The sequence below is a fragment of the Calidris pugnax genome, unplaced genomic scaffold, assembly GCF_001431845.1.
Source record: "Calidris pugnax isolate Ruff unplaced genomic scaffold, ASM143184v1 scaffold189, whole genome shotgun sequence".
NCBI lineage: Eukaryota > Metazoa > Chordata > Aves > Charadriiformes > Scolopacidae > Calidris > Calidris pugnax.
The window spans coordinates 196,997-214,227 of NW_015091069.1; the positions used below are offsets into that span (position 1 = coordinate 196,997).

Here is a 17,231-nt window from a genome sequence, read left to right on the forward strand (position 1 = left end):
AATGGCTTCAAGCTGGAGGGGAACAGATTTAGACTGGAGATGAGGAGAGGGTTCTTCACTGTGAGGGTGGTGGAGCACTGGAACAGGTTGCCCAGGGAGGTGGTTGAGGCCCCATCCCTGGAGATATTCAAGGAGAGGCTCGATGAGGCCCTGGGCAACCTGGTCTAGTTGGGGGTGTCCCTGCTGACTGCGGGGGGTCGGACTAGATGACCTTTGGAGGTTTCTATGGAGGAAATTCTATGATTCTATGATTCTATGATATGAAAAGTAATTTCTATGTTTATTTAACAGGAAAAGTAGTTTAGACTCATTCTCATGACAAATATAGCTATTTGCTGTCTCCTAATCCCATCTGATGATTAAGAAAAATAAATTTAGCTCAAATGAACTCAAATGAAACTCCTCTGCAGCTTTCAAAAGAAATTTACATTCTCCTAAAGGATATGGGATGTTAGTAAAAACCATGCAACCCAGAAAAAAATTTCTTAGAAACCTGAGCTTTGGCATCTGCAATATGAATCCAGCACAAGCAATGTTTTCAAGAAGCGATGGCATTAAATGAAGAAGAAAAAAAATACCTCTTCACGAATATTCACGTCAAACTCATCGTGGATTGGAGACGCTGTTACTGGGGTTGGGGACAGGCTTTTCTCTGGGTCAGTCAGACTTGGTGTGTCCAATAACACTGTAGAAACAGACCCTGAATTCAAGAAGTCTTCACCATCGCTGTCCTTGCCTGAATGTGGAGAAGAAAACTTGTTACTTCTGGAGACGTGATGACCCTTGCTCCTACGTGAGGTGTGGCTGGCATGTTCATTTATGGGCCAAAAAGCGAAGAGGCCAGGGTTATTTTTATTTTTTTTTAAGACAGACTTCAATAGGAGGAGGAGAGTCATTGCCAAATGTCACTTCCCAATTCAACCACCACAACATACCAGGGTTGGAGCAGAGTGAAGGACATACATCTGACAGTAAAAAAGCCCAGAAAATGCCCTCAAGGACATTTAGTGGGATCAATTTCAACAAGCTGAATAAACTGGAGTAGATATTTTCTGTCTCATGTTCTGGAATTTCACACTAGATACTTATTTTCCATTATTCACTAGGGAAAAAACAGAGGTCAAGTCTGCCTGAAACTTAAGATGGCTCAATGGTATCTTCAAGTTAGTCATAGAAGAAATGTGGCCCACTGCACAAGAGTCTAACACCAGCTTTTAAGTGATTACGTTATATTTGCAGACTTTCACAAACTGAGGATGTCTTCTTTAGTTAATGCTGTAGCCCATACCAGCATCTGGCATCCTCTGCTCCCAGTGAGCGACCTTTTGCTCCTGAACTGCCTCTGCCCTACCAACAGGCTTGGATCTCCATGCCTGTCAGTGATACCAAAGTACTGACACTGACACTGACACAAGGAAACGTTAAAGGCAACCAATACTTTCTAAAGAGTGAGCAGAAAGCTAGCACCGATTGTCAAAGATCTAATGCAAATATAAGCCAAAGTCTCTTCGCAGCAAAAACCCCTCTTGCTCATTTTTCACTGCTTGAAATCCCTGTCCACGCTCCATGAACTGACCATAAAGCACAGTTTCTAGAGACTGGAGGTCTGTTTTGACGTCCTTCTGTCTTTGAAGGCATAGCACTGCAGGAAAGAGCAACACCTATTTAAAAAATGCTGCTCCTCTTTTCCAACACCCAGCATGGTGCTTTGCTCTCATCACCACTTCTCCTCTTCCCTCACTGATAAATGTGCTTTCCCAGCCCCGCAGACAGAAGACATGGGGCTGTGTCCTTAGTGCCCCTCAGTGGTTTTGAGGAAGGAAAAGCCCTTACATACCAAGATGCAAAGCCCACAGAGGAGGCTGAGAGGAGACCTTCTCGCTCTATACAACTCCCTGAAAGGAGGGTGTAGCCAGGGGGGGTCGGTCTCTTCTCCCAAGGAACAGGCCATGGGACAAGAGGAAATGGCCTCAAGTTGTGCCAGGGGAGGTTCAGGTTGGATATTAGGAAAAATTTTTACATGGAAAGGGTTATTAAGCCTTGGAATGGGCTGCCCAGGGAAGGGGTTGAGGCACCATCCCTGGAGGTGTTCAAAAGACGGGTTGACATGGTGCTGGGGGATATGGTTTAGTGATGGTTTTTGTCAGAGTTAGGTTGATGGTTGGACTAGATGATCATGAAGGTCCTTTCCAACCTAGATGATTCTATGATTCTACCAAAGAAGCTGCTTCCTGACCCCAGTGCTGCACCCACCTCAGGGTTGCAGTGCTCATGTGGGAGCAGGACAGGCAGTGGTTAAGGGCTTTCACATGGTCCTGCAAATCAGCCGTTGCCTTCAGCAGTGGAGGTCAGAATCTCATCCCTGCAATCACCGCCATGCCACAGGGATAGCCTCTCAAAAGCCAGGCAGAAGCAAAGAGGGGTACCAGGAACCTTTCTTTTCCCTGGCTCTTAGTCCCAGTCTCAGCAGCATGTCCAGATGGGGCTCTGCCCTCCACTTTTCCTGTCTTGGCCCAAGGAGGCAGACCCAAGAGCCCAACCATGAATCCACCATCACGAAAATAACACATTTTGCCTCCTCACTCATTTCTGGCTATTGACAATCTTCACTCTTTGAAAGGATCCTTGGGGGCTCCCATATCGCTCTCGCCAGGAAGATCATCCACCTCCAACACTTGCACAGACAACAAATGCCACAAGCCTTCTCTGCCCTAAAGAAGCTCAGGCAAGGAGCTCAGGTCAACTCAAGGTCTGTGGAAGGGTGGGCTGGCCTTCTCTGGCCTTCAGAGGACTCAATGACAACGGAGGTTTCCATAAGGCAGAAATACAATACTGGCGCACAGACTTTGAAGCTGTGCATATATTATAGATGCATACATTATCAGAATGCTAATGTCTAAAATTTGCAGGGGACAGCTCTTTTAGTGGACAGTGACCTACAAACTGCAGCTTGAGTGCTGCAAGAATAGGAAAATAGGAAATCAGAGTGCTGCAGAGGAAAAAACCCACCAGGCCAGGATTATTGCTGTAAAGGAAGACACTCATTTTCTAACATCCAAGTGTTTTCATCTGAAAAGCCAGAACCATTTCAGAGTGATGTTCTCCATGTGTTTCTTTTGATTTTCTTTCAAGGGAGAAAGGAGAGAGATAGGGTATTCAGGGCAATTACATCAAACTGACGAGCACCTCAACATTTATCACCTTTGGGGACCAGACCCTCCTGGATCCGGAAACCTCCACCAGGTCTGGGAGCATACAGAATGGACTCTTACGTTGTTACGATATTTATTACAGCTACCATTTCAGCCACACAGCTAAGCTCATTATCTGGTGTCAGAGAAGGCTTTTTCTTTTTTGGGGCGTGCCGGTCCACTGCAGTAAGGAAGGAGAACTATCCCCCAGCTGCTGGCTCGTGACATGCCAAAGATGCAACCTGCCATCCCCACGCAGCCCTGGCAGCACACCCTCGGTGCTACACACATTTTTGCACTGCTCTGACAGCGTGCACAGCTGCTGGGGTGGTGCTGGTTTGGCTGGTAAGAATGTGCACGTTCAGGCACTGCTCATCTACCAACTCCTCCCCAGGAACACACGCAAGAGAAGGGAGCAGCAATTTTTAGCAGCCAGCCCCGAAAAGGCTCTTCAGGAGGCTATGGGGAGAGCCTGAGAGTTCATCATATTCAAACTAATTCTACAAGGGGGAAATTAGCAACGTGACGATAATAGTTACTACTACCAGATGGTAAATGGGACCCAAATGTGCAGCTGCCTGGACAAAAAAACCAATTTACCAGTTCACACCAGCTGAAGAACTGGCCTTTACTCTACTTAAGAGATGCTTCCAAAGACAGTACGTCTAAGAGCCAATATAACACTACTGCAATGCACCTAGAGTTTAAATGAGAGTAGAGTTTAATTTTTGTTTTGATTGTACAATACCTTTTTTACCTTGAGCCAATATCACCATGTCTTGAACTTTCTTGTACCTATTCAGAGATTGACGAAGCTCTTCTATCTTCCGATCCTAAAACAAAAGGAAGTTGTGACTGTGCTTCTTCCTTCAGCAAATAAAAAAGAAATACAAATACTAGATATTCTTCAGTTTAATTGGTTGTGAGACTAAAAGAAATGTTAACTGTGGACGGGACTGTACCCATTATTATGAGAGGCTTTGAAATATCAAAACTTCTATTTAGCAAGAACTATCACCTGGTCGATCACCAGAATTGTTCCCGCCTTGAAAGTGGATTTCAGCTCCCTTGTTACGTCAAAGGCAGAGTGTAATAAATTTGGCACGTACAAAAAAAGCAGGAATCGCAGACTTTAGGGCTTTGGTGATCAAAAGAAAACATCCTACAAAATGGCCATGCATGTGAATGCACAAAACATGAAAACAATTCATACTTTACAGAAAGCCCTTTGGGAAACGCAGCCTGTGATATCTCATGGGACTTGGATGGAACTCTTTACATTTTCAGAACGTGGTGTAAATTGCAGCCCCACTGAATTGGATGTGTAAGGACTCTGTACATGTGACAGAGCTCATAAATGCCGAGTTACAGTCCCTTAAAGGCACTGCAGTGCTTCTGACTACAGTGAATCATTACTTCTTAAAAATTCGATTTTTTAATTGAATTGTGACAAGTTCATAGGTGAAGATTTTCTTAGAAATTTAACTCAAATCTGATTAATTATTACTGAAAAAATAATGACTTTGCTACCTTCTCTTCATTTGCTGCCATTAGAGATTCTACCGCCTTCTTCATTTTCTGTACCTCTATATCTAAAAACACAATACAGTTCTCTAAGTCAATTTAAATAAGCCAGTGTAAGGAAATAAGAAAAACAAAAAATGTAGAAGTAACTCAGTAATATTGGAAGTAAATTTACAAATTAAAAGACAAAACATAAGCCAGTTAAATTCGAATTTAGATGGAAATAAAGAAAACTCTTTTCCTTCAAAACCTTTTTTTCTGACGTTTTTATCACAGAAATGATGAAATTCATGAAATTTCCTTACCCACCCCTCCAGTCTTAGGAAAATGGAAAAGTCAGGAGCAAAACTAACTACTGCTTGACTTCCACTATCTCCCCTCTTTCAAGTAATCAAATAATTGCACAACAAAATGTCCAAAATATAAAATACTACATTTGGAGTGCAATAAAACACATCCTCACTACAACAGTCGACAAACACCCCAAACGGCATCTGAAAAACCCACTATACAAAGCAATAGGATTAATGTGGATATGATGAAGAAAGCATTGTGCAGTGATGCTTAGTCTTAATTCAGTATGGATGTAGAAATGAGGACAGGACAATGGAATAGCACAAGTATTTGCTGTGATGATCAGTCATGCTAGAATATATACTGTAGTTCAGACTTGGAAAAGTTCCCTAATACAGACATCAGCGTTCTGTGCTTCATCTGTAACCCTTATTTACACAGAAGTATAAACACATGGGAACATGTACGTTCTAGCAAGGTTACATTTTGGAAGTGTTCTGGACTAGAAAATCAAAAATGGAATGGAAACCACCTTCCATTCTTGCTAGAAATCTACCTTGCATAAATGAAGCAAATTTTAAATTTCGTTACAAACATAGACAGGTGGCCAAACTCACTGGCAAGAAAGCATTTTACCTTGTTTTAACTTCCTAAAATTTCTCAGAAAACAGAGTGGGAAGAACATTTTCCTCCCTGATGAAATGCAAGAAAACAAGCTGCCTGGCTGGCTTTCTAGGTAAAAGACATTTAGACACATTGGGATAAAACTGCAATTGATCCAGTTCCAATGATTTTCACTCAGTTATGCTAACAGAAAATCTGGTTTACTGGACTATGATTGCATTTCATTGAGAGGCAACTGTTGTGTGAGTCTCTATGAGACCAAATCTTTATTTGCCTATCAGCTTTTCTTCAGAAAACTTTGTATTTCAACGTGATATATCCACCCTTATTCTCAATTTTTACTGTAAGGGTAACTAAGGGTTATAGATGATGCAGCCTAACAATGTTTGTTAAAGCAGTTTTGCAAACACATGCAGAAAGCTATTCTGAAAAGCACTTCTGAAATGCAAATGCTTGTGGAAAGACACCAGAAACCTTACTTTTATCTTTGAGCTTCTTTTTACAATTTTCATCTGTGCAGGAAAATCCATTGGATTTGAAATTAGCATGAAGGTTAATGACATCAAATAACTTTTAAGACAATATTGATACTTAAGGAGTCAGCTAGTCCTTTTGTACTATGGTAGAAGCAAGCAGTTCATGGAGTGTTTGCAATGACACAAAATAGTCTCACTGCTCTCATACACAACTACCTGTCTCAAGGACACATTCTTCAACTATGTATTTTCACTTGTAAGGCCTCAGAGAAGGCTTATGCCAACAGATTACTCTTAAGCTAACACTTTACTGGTAAAAGCCATCTAAGCAATAATGTATGCATATTGGTTCAGAAAGCACAACTCAGCTAATGGGGCAGATAACCCGCCTTATCTGCAAACAGCATCACTAAATATTGGTCCATGGCAGAAAAAACATGGTTCACCGTGGCAGAAGATCTCCTGCTCAGCTACACTGAAAACTAAACTAAAGCTGAGAACCAGAGGGTAAGCTACAGAGCAGCCCCCAGGGACAAAGGCCCCATATAGGAAGTCATAAATGCAATAGAGTCAGACCTTGTTCATAGTTAAGTGTTATTAGAAAAAAAAAAATAAAAATCATGCTTCCATATGGTCACTATTAGTGATCTTATGCAGGGGGTTTGAAAAGAGGTCATTTTATTAAAAATTGTGACAATCTACACACAACATTTTCCTCCTCAGGTCAGGAGAGGAGACTAATTAATTTCATGTGGCTCTATTTTTCTAAAAAATGCATTTTAAAAGCACAATCTTAAAACCAGCAATAACTATCAGTGAAATACATTCAGAATTGAAATTGCAGCAGGTCAAAAAAGTCTGAGCAAAAATTTTTGTGAGGCTTTAAAGAAAAATTTCTATTTTTAAATAAGTGACCCGATCTAAGTTTCCCCCAAATAAATACTGATTTTGTTTCTTCTTCGCAAGCAAATAAAATAATTATCTGACATGTAAAATTTCTGTGCTAATCCAAGTTTAATTAAGATTTAGATTTAACCAGCGCACAAATCCAGAACAGTCCTCAATTTCACCTACTTACAGCTATGTCCACACCGAAGATTTGCTGGTACACACCACACTGGTTTGCAGTAAGGCTCTTCCCCTTCCTTACCAGTAAGGGGTGTACAAGCAAAGCCCAGCATAGACACCCACACAGAAAGTTTCCTTCTCAATATAATCATTTTTGGGAACCTGTTGAAATTGGTTTAAGGATTTCTTTGCTAATATAAACTGCATCCACCATGCGAGGCATGTAAAGAGCTAACTAGGGACCACTTGGGCTAGTTTCAGGTTGATCAAGAACTTGCTATGACAGCAGGTTCAGCAGTTGCATCATGAACACCCACTAAACGTATTAAAAGAAGTAAACATGAAGACAGAAAGTAAATGAAAATTGAGGCTTTCCTCTGTTATATCCTGTACAACCATTCATGGAAACGTGACCTCAGATGAGGTGACTGAGGAGAGGGTGAGGTGACGGTGAGAGAGCCTTCCGTCTTATTACCTCTGTCCAGTATTTCAATTCCTTCTCCTTTCAGCTTGCAAACCAATTTTTCTTGCAACCTTTTTACCTCGGCTTCCTTCTGCTCCAGTTTGTCTTTCAAAGCTGCCAGCTCATCCTGTAACAGACACAGAAACACTCAGTGATAGTTTCCACACACATCAGAGACATTTCAAAAATTCCTTCCTGTGAAGTGCAGTGGGCAGACAGGTCCCCAGCTGGTGGAAATGACCACCTGACATTTACACTGCCTGAGGGGACACACACCAAACTGCCTCTGAACATCACAACAGACCACTGAGAGTCTAAGGGGGCAAAATCAGGGGGCCTGTGATCCAAAAATGCCTGTCTCAATGTATAATTAAAAAGAGATTTTACATCTAAATTTAAAAAAGAAAGAGTAAAGCAAAAAAAAAAAAGGAGTTTTCTGATTTATTTAACCTTGTAGAGACAGAAAATGCGCAGGTGATGAGGTTGAATGCTAAAATTTATGAGCACTTATTTTGGTTGGACAATGATGGAATTGTGCTTACACCAGGTTGAGGACAGTTTTAGAAATAACCCCTGCTTCTATGAAAGGAAAAGCAATCGTGACACCATCAAGCACATGAAACAGATACTGGAAAGCAGTTTAGAGGAAAATGTGGTACCTCTGCCGCAGTTTGGGTTTGCTGATCAAGCATTAGGAATGGAAGCTTAGAGTTGAGATTCTAGGGAATGTGTGGTGGAGTTGGGGTGTATCAGATAAATGCTGTCAAATTTTAACTTAGATCTAACCATCTGCACTAGCAAGTGATTGGCATGGATCCATGCATTTAACTTTATAAATCTGATGCAAATCCTACCCAGTTTAGTAACATGTTTCTTCAGTGCCCAAGGATGTCTTGTGCAACAGCATCATCAAGACAGGACCCTCACTGCAAATGTACCCAACACTAAAAATTTAATTTGTTCAGTTCGTAAAGAAAACAAAACAAAGTAAGACTCATAATTTTGGCATTTACTGAAGTTTTAAATCCTTGAAGAACTATAATACTCTGGGTTAGGTATATTCCTGAGCTTCTCTCAAAAGATATGTTGCAAAGATATAGCAATGCCTGCAACCCAAACTACAGCCCTGAAATTGGTTCATGTTTGCTCTAAAGCATCGTCAAAAAAAACAAATCAGTCTTAAAATTGTCCAGAAATCAAAGCTTCTTTCAGAACAGCAGCTGGTCAATACAACCCTCCAGTCCTCCAATTTTTTTGATTTTGAGGGGATTTCTGCCAGTGTAGGACCCGTGCTTCTCCACAAGAAGACCATCTTTTGGTAACTTGAGAAGCTGCTCTTGCACCCCGGGGTAACTAGAGCTGCATGTGGCAGTTGATGTGTATTTCTTCCCTTAATTAGAAACACGATATGTAAATTTACATGTGGGAGAGGGGACAGTATAAAAGAATCACTATTTTTTAGCTAGTTTTCATCAATAAATTTTCTCCAAAAAGGTGAAAAAAAGTTCCATTTGAGTAATGGACATAAGCTACAGAAGAAACAATCTTCACTTGGAAGGGGAATGATTTTAACCCAAGTCATATTCCTTTCCATTAACCTCTGCAAAGTCCACAACACTAAAATCCACTCCCATCTGATACAAAAGCTGTTTATAATGAATATCTACAGAGCTTCCCACATCTCATGGGAAAGGGAACACTGCATATCAACACACCACAACTGATGGAGAACAGAGCACGACAGCACGATGCAAGACAGACCGAAAAATGGTGGAACATGAAGGATTCAAAACAGGCCCAATGTTACCCGGAAGTTACTACACCTTTAGAATCTGGCTTTTTTGCTCCATCCGCTGCTTTTCATACTGCATCTGACCCACTTTGATTTTCATACTAGAAAGTTTGGCCATTAAAGACTGGTAACAGAGACAGAGGAGTGAGAGAAAACTGAAGATAGAAAAGAGACAAATCTAAATGGCAAAGAGAAGTTAGACATGCGCAGAAATAGGCTGCTAGAATTACTTAGGTGAATGCTTTCTCTTCAGAAGTGGCTGATATTTAGCACATTTAGGAGAAAATACATGCTCAGCTTTGGTCTCACCTGTGGCACATGCCTCACCTGTGGCACATGCCTGTGGCACTGCAACTGGTGTTTCTTTAAACATAGGTGAAACGAGGGCGTAAACAGGTAAATTTACTGTTAAGAGACAGCTGCATGGTAAGTTATGCTTCATAAAAAACAATGCTCAGATCTGAAAACCATAGTATGGAATTCGGAAATAACCCCTGAAGTGAGTACCATGAAAGCCCTTGGAACGAGTATGCTCAAGATTTTGCAGGGTGCAGGCAAGGACTGGGGACAGGAGAGTGACCTTCTAAAGCCTGACTTACACCCATCTCTGCTTTTTCCCCTCAGCCTCACTTACTTTGGTTGTTTTCAGTTTTTTCTCATACTGGAGTCTTTCGTTGTCCATTTCTCCCACTCTCAACCGCAATTCATTTATTTCCTGGATCAAATCCTGAGTAAGAGGAAAAACAAGACAGAAACAGCAAAAAAATTCAGTAAACAAAACAGAACAAGACCCACCCATTGTCAGGACTGTAAAAACACAGGAGCAATAAAAGGCACGCCGTACAGAGAAACACACCACCCCAATTCACACAGCCAAGTCAAGCAATTCAGAGTTTTCTAGATAGGCAATACATCTAGATAGATGTATTTCTCAGTTTCTGCATTACTGCAGTGAATGCAAGAGGGCAGAAGACAAAGGGAGACATAAACTGAAGCTGTGTTCCCTGTCTTGAGGGCCAAAAAAGGCTTCCTGGCCCTCTGGTTGCTCTACTGCTTGGATGTCCACCACTACGAGTGGGTAATGGAAAGCCAGAGCAGCTACCCTTCAATACACAGCAGCCAGTCCCTCCCACCCCAGGCTCACCAGCTGTCACCTGCAATTTTATAATATGAATTGATTACAACGTAAATCCATGATTCCCCTGCTCAAATGAGCCCCAACTGAGGGCTGAATGGAAGAGCCATCACTGGTTTCTCCAAGCACAAAGGCACATGTGTTTAAGCATCAGTGGTGCCACTACATCTGAGCTTTGCAAATGCAGCCTGGTTTGGAAGAAACTCAGAGCCACCACCAACTCACATCTAAGCTCTTCAGGAGTATGGATCGAATTCCTGGCCACCCTCCTGGAGAGATCTACCAGGTTTGGAGGTCAGCCCTGAGTGCCACCAGCCTTACAGCTCCCTTCCTGCAGTGGTCAAACAAATCCTGAATTTGACTGCCCCACCAAGGTGCAAGGCACTCTTTCTCCAAATCTCCCTGTCCACCAGAAGGGGAAATGGCCATCTTAAGTGTCCGGCTGCAGACCTGCAGGAAGCATGGGGGGACAATCAGGACAGAGTGTCCCTCCATACTGCACCACAGCTTACTGGGAAAATGATCTTCCCGCTCAGCAGGAGAAGATACTACCAGAAAGAAGGCTGTGGCTTTCACACCACTCAAAGATACCCAGCAAGCTTCTGCCCCATGTATATCTCACTGACCTTTAGTTTATATATGGACATAAGATCAGTGTTATATTTGTGTGAAAAAAGAAAAAAAGGATAAAAAAATAAAAATGGAAAAAAGGAAAGAAAAAACAACAGAAAAAATAAACAAAGAAAAAAGCAAGAAGCAAAGAAAGAAAAAAAGAAAAAAGCAAAAAAAAAAGCTGAAACTCTTCAAAAAAGTTCTCTGTGCACCCTAGAAAAGAGAACTTGAATTGCAATACAATGGCTTTTAAACTGCCAAGAAGATGGTATAGTACTTAGGTTGGCTTGTCTTCCTACACGGTAAGGTAAATCCTAAACACATATCCATGTCAAGCATTGGTGCGCATCGAGCTAACAACTGTAAGCACAATTTTTCAGAGCTAACTGTATGATTAGTTGAGATTTATAAATCAACACGTCAGCAGCTGACATTTAGAGGGTTTTACGTGGATCCCTGGTAACACCTGCCTTCCAGCCCCACGCCACATTTCCTAACCTTACCAGCCTCTGGCTACTATTTTGTGCTTAATGAATCTGATGGCAACAGAGCAGCATCTGTATTTCTTCAGCACGATCCAAGCTCAATTACCAGAACTACGAGGAAACTAAAAATACAGAGCAGTTTGATGCTCTCAGTAATTAGTACTGCTAATGTATTACTTTCTGATTCGGATACACCTGCAATTCCTCATTGATTCTTCAATGTGTGTCCTTTACAAAGCATATCACTCTAAGTACAAACGTAAATGGGTGGCAGTCTGCATAACTACATTAATAAAGCTGTTTCTTATCAACACCAAGTGTTCAAGATCTCGAACAGATCTATGTTCCCAGGTCTGATGGGCAGCTTTCACACTATGACAATTGATTTGTTTGGGGCTTTTCTCTCCTACAGTTGTCATTTTTGCTTTGGCATGATCCAGTGTCAGGATCCCCTCCAGTTTCAGGGGAGGTTTAGATTGGATATTAGGAAAAATTTCTTCATGGAAAGGGTTATCCAGCATTGGAATGGGCTGCCCAGGGAGGTGGTTGAGGCACCATCCCTGGAGGTGTTCAAAAGACAGGTTGACATGGTCCTCAAGAATATGGTTTAGTGATTTTTTTATTGCTTATTTCTTATTTATTTTTTTGTCAGAGTTAGGTTGATGGTTGGACTAGATGATCTTTAAGGTCCCTTCCTACCTAGATGATTCTATGATTCTATGATCCAGTGTTAAAATACGATGTGTAGCAGTAACTGTTTAGGTTGTTGCTTACATATTTATCACTTGAACTATGTCATTTTTAAAACACTGGAGGAGGAGAGGGAAACATAGATAAATACACGTCCTAATAGCATGCTTTGGCCTAAAAATGTTTGTAATTACTCTTTTCCAAGTGCAGCATTAACTCACGTCTTAAGTTTTCCACAACACAGTAACTATAAATGACATTCATCCTCATCTTTCTGAGGCAGAGGAGTACATGAAAGATTCATGAGGTTCCATATACAGACCGCCATCAGTACAAAAGAGATGGTCAAGTCTTGCACAAATGAGCAGGAAGAAAAAGAAAAGGCCCCAAAAGGGCCACCCCCCCCCGCTTACTGAATTACTATTTAACTTTAGGCGAGCTACTAGAGGTAGAGATTGTCAAAGGCACTGAGGTTTCCTAAGAAATCTTAATATTCCCAGTGTATTCCACTTTCCTGCTTGCTGCCCTGAAACATTTACCCTTTTCTTCCACTACTGGAAGAAAGTCAACTGATTTTGACTACAAACCTTTCACAGCAAGGACTGTGCCTTGCCCCCTCCTGCAGCAGCCCCAGCAAAGAGATCACAGCACTGTTTGGAACCTGAAGGTGCCAACCATTGTAACTGCTTATGCCCTGAAAAGCTTCTGGGACCAGCATGATGCTTGAGCTGTTTATGTCCCCATGGCACTCAGGGTGTTGTATGGGTTCAGCAGGATCTGAGATCAGACCAAAAACCTACTGAGTCCCCTAGCTGACTTGGATGAACCAGCAGTAAAACAGTCACGCACGTGGTGGCCAGTGTATGGCACCTGCTCTGCTTGTGTTTAATTCCTCCTTCTTCAGGAACCCATAAATGTGTCAAAATACCTGCCATGGGCACAACGTATATTCCTGTCTTAAAAAACCTGCAGAACAGGAAAGCTGTTAAATGGTCCTCTTCTCATCCAGGGTCAGGTCCCTCCATGCAAATGGCCAATGGCATCCTGGGGTGCATTGGGAAGATTGTGACCAGCAGGTCAATAGAGGTCATTGTGCCCCTCTGCTCTGCCCTGGGGAGGCCCCATCTGGAGCCCTGGGTCCAGTTCTGGGCTCCCCAGTTCCAGAAGGACAGGGAACTGCTGGAGAGGGGACAGCAGAGGCTACAAAGATGATGAAGAGCCTGGAGCATCTCCCTTAGGAGGAGAGGCTGAGGGACTTGGGGCTTTTTAGTTTGGAGAAGAGAAGGCTGAGGGGGGATCTGATCAACACCTATAAATACTTAAAGGGAGGGTGTCAGGAGGATGGGGGCAGTCTTTTTTCAGTGGTGACCAGGGACAGGACAAGAGGAAATGGGCACAAACTTGAATATAGCAAGTTCCACCTAAACATGAGGAGGAACTTCTTTCCTGTGAGGGGGGCAGAGCCCTGGAAGAGGCTGCCCAGGGAGGTGGTGGAGTCGCCTTCTCTGGAGACATTCCAACCCCACCTGGACACGTTCCTGTGGGACCTGCTCTGGGTGGCCCTGCTCTGGCAGGGGGTTGGACTAGATGATCTCCAGAGGTCCCTTCCAACCCCGTGTGATTCTGTGATTCTGTGAAATGCCCAACAGCTGTTCCTTGCACAGGTCCAGTGAATCAAGCTGCTGGGGTGGGATGTACAGCCTCCTAGTTCCCAAAGCCTTTTCCTTCCCTGCTCGTGTCACTTGTGCTCTTCATGGCAGGGCCAGGGAGGCACATAAAAGCAATGGTAACTTCAAGCTTCAGAGGTCAGAGGCTCCCTTACTGGCACTAGAAACAGAAACTATATTTGTAGTTTAGCTCCACTCATCTGCACAAAGGAGACTAGTGGTGTTTAAATTATAAGGAATTCCCCAAGAGTGAGCCAGTATAAACTCTGGGTGCTGCTTCAAAGACCATGTCTGGTTATGGACTCCTCCCTAAATAAACTCCCTTGTAGGATATTTTCTTACATCAAATCAGTGCAACTTGGACCATTTGTGCTTCTAAAGAAAAATAATACTCATATCTGCTGAGGCAGTAGAAAGACTGGAATGATTTAAAGAACAGAACAATTCTAAATCTCTATTAAGTATCTAGACAGGAAAATCCTAGAGTACAAAGGAAAAAAAAGCTTACACACCTAGTGTGAAGCGTCTGTTTAGAGAAAGAATGGTGAATACGAGAAACCTACCAAGCTCACCAAGCTGGAATGGGAAGTTGCAATGACAGACCTAAGCCAGACCAAAGCTGGGTAATACAAAGGATTTAATCTGAATGGTAATTCTGTAGGAGACAGTAGCTCCACAAAAGTTGTTTTAATATGGTCAATATTTTTTTATTTTCACTTTCTTTTCCCTAAATAAAAACAGAAGCAATATTCATAGTTTTTATTTCCCAGTTTGGGTATGAATTTTTTTCCATTTTGAACACTGCATGTAAATGCCATCATGTGTTTTATGGTAGAGTATTTTAAATACCCATTGACATACATATTGACATACTCTGCTGAAATAACTGATCATCTATTACTTTACACAGGAACATAATTTGATCAACACTGAACAAAATATTGTGTACTCCTGAGTAAGTCCTGACTCCAAAATACCCGTCAGAGATTTTGCATGGCTGAGACCCTTACAACTAGTCATTCATTTTTCCAAAAATGTGCACAAAATAGAAATTAAGACTTTTTATCCCTTTCAGTGTCTAAACCTAAGCCCTTTTACAGCTATGAAGTAATGAAACCAAGAAAACAACATAATAATTTCTATCACACTAAACTACATCATACTGGTTTTCAAAAGCAGGGAGGAACATTTTAGTAATAGTTCATTCGTATCCAGAAAATAAATACATATAGCTTGTAATTATAGTAATTACCTTTTAAACATAATTGAGGTTATCTTATTTTTATCAAAGGCATTAAGCATATTTCAAGGTATTTCAAAAGGAAATGTCTTCACAGCTGCCATGCAGTAGTTGCAGGGCGTGTGGTGGTCCTCACACTAACCACTTTTCTGGGAACAGAGGTGGCTTCACATCCCCCTCCTGGGTCTGCTGTCTGAACTGTGCTGTTGAGTTACAGAGAGGCTGCAGTTCAGGAGGGAAGTGAAAGAAGGGGAAGCACGGGAAAGCTCAATAAAGAATCATATTAAATAAAAATAAGAATAGAAAGAGAGGGAGCAAATCACCCGAAGCCCACTCACTTTTGTTACCTGCTTTAGAAAGCACAAGAAGCTACAGGTTGTTTACAAATGGAGACGCAGTAGAATCCAGGACCTGCTCCCTGCAGTCAGTTGGACCAAACCTTGCCTCCCCAAGGCCATTTACTGCTGATGTCAACTCATTTGTCTGTTGCTCGAGCTGCTTATGACAGGTGTCAATACACAGGTAAAGAGTTATCCGTTGTGAAATTAATGAAAGAGCCGAGCACTGTGTGGGCAGAGAGACCTCATGGGAGATGAGAAAGCAGCCAGCTCTTAACACATCTCCTACGGATACAGAAGACCTTCAACAAGGGACGAGGGGACAGAGTGTATCCTCAGCAAGTTTGCTGATGATACCAAACTGGGAGGGGTGGCTGACATCCCATAAGACTGTGCTGCCATCCAGAGAGACTTGGACAGGCTGGAGGGCTGGGCAAGGAAGAACCTCATGAGGTTCAACAGGGAAAAGTGTAGGGTCCTGCACCTGGGGAAGAAAAATGCCAGGCACCAATACAGGTTAGGGGTAGACCTGATGGAGGCAGCTTCTGAAGAGAAAGATCTAGGGGTCCTGGTGGACAGCAAAATGACAATGAGCAAACAGTGTGCTCTTGTGGCCAAGAGGCCAACGGAATCCTGGGCTGCAGAGGGAAGAGTGTGGCCAGCAGGTCAAGGGAAGTCATTCTCCCCCTCTGCTCTGCACTGGGGAGGCCACAACTGGAATCCTGCTTCCAGTTCTGGGCTCCCCAGTTCAAGAGGGACAGGGAAAGAGTCCAGCGAAGGGCAACAAAGATGATTCAAGGATTGGAGCATTTCCTTTATGAAGAAAGACTGAGAGAGCTGGGACTCTTTAGTCTGGAGAAGAGAAGGCTGAGGGGAGACCTTATCAACACCTACAAGTATCTCAAGGGCGGGTTGAAGGAGGAGGGAGCCAGACTCTTTTCAGTGGTTCCCAGTGAGAGGACGAGGGGCAACGGGCACAAGTTGGAACAGAAGAGGTTCCACTCAAATATGAGGAGAAACTTCTTCACGGAGTCCCCTTCTCTGGAGATTTTCAAGACTCGCCTGGATGCTCCTGAGTCATGTGCTCTGACAAGCTCTAGGCAATCCTGCTTCAGCAGGGGAGTTGGACTAGATGATCCCTTCCAACTCTAAAATTCAGTGAAATTCAGTGAAACAATTCCCTCCACCTTTCCCTTTGCCAATTTCTCCAGCCTTGCCTGGACTGCAAAACCAGCTGTTTTTAAGGCAATGCTGTCATCCTTCCACATGACATCTGGTACCAATCTACAGGAAAAGGTAACGGGAGGCAAGATGAATCTGGTCCACAGCTTGGCAGCACCCAGATGTGCTACGCTGCAGGAAGAACACCACCATGACTACATAAACGACCACCACCTTTCAAAGCTGAACATGATTTGAGCCACTAATTTTCAACCTGTGGACTTCTTTGGTCTGTGTATTACTTTGCAGGCCCAAAGGAAGTACATCAAAAGCAAGCCTAACCTTTGCTCCTATGCTTGCAACACAAGTGAGGAATGACACTTCCCTGGAAAACATGTAGGCAACTGGAAAGGAGTTGAGAAACCACTGACTGAAGTGGAAAGGGCAAATTTTGTCTCCTGTGATGACATT

The 17,231-nt window shown here is 42.6% G+C and overlaps 1 protein-coding gene across 11 annotated transcripts in view; it reads right to left on the bottom strand.

Moving 5' to 3' along the window:
• The window catches only part of PPFIBP1 (PTPRF interacting protein, binding protein 1 (liprin beta 1)), a 70,097-nt gene that overhangs the window by 25,932 nt on the left and 26,934 nt on the right, over window positions 1-17,231 (bottom strand). For 5 of the 11 annotated variants that reach the window (XM_014957003.1, XM_014957004.1, XM_014957002.1 and 2 more), the window contains 7 exons: window positions 10,067-10,159; window positions 9,464-9,556; window positions 7,653-7,767; window positions 6,113-6,145; window positions 4,722-4,783; window positions 3,940-4,024; window positions 579-736 (listed from right to left, as the gene is read on the bottom strand). In XM_014957003.1, the coding sequence (XP_014812489.1) occupies window positions 579-736; window positions 3,940-4,024; window positions 4,722-4,783; window positions 6,113-6,145; window positions 7,653-7,767; window positions 9,464-9,556; window positions 10,067-10,159 (639 nt within the window). The remainder of the gene's footprint in view (window positions 1-578; window positions 737-3,939; window positions 4,025-4,721; window positions 4,784-6,112; window positions 6,146-7,652; window positions 7,768-9,463; window positions 9,557-10,066; window positions 10,160-17,231) is intronic. The other 6 variants (XM_014957008.1, XM_014957012.1, XM_014957010.1 and 3 more) reach the window with 3 other exon arrangements.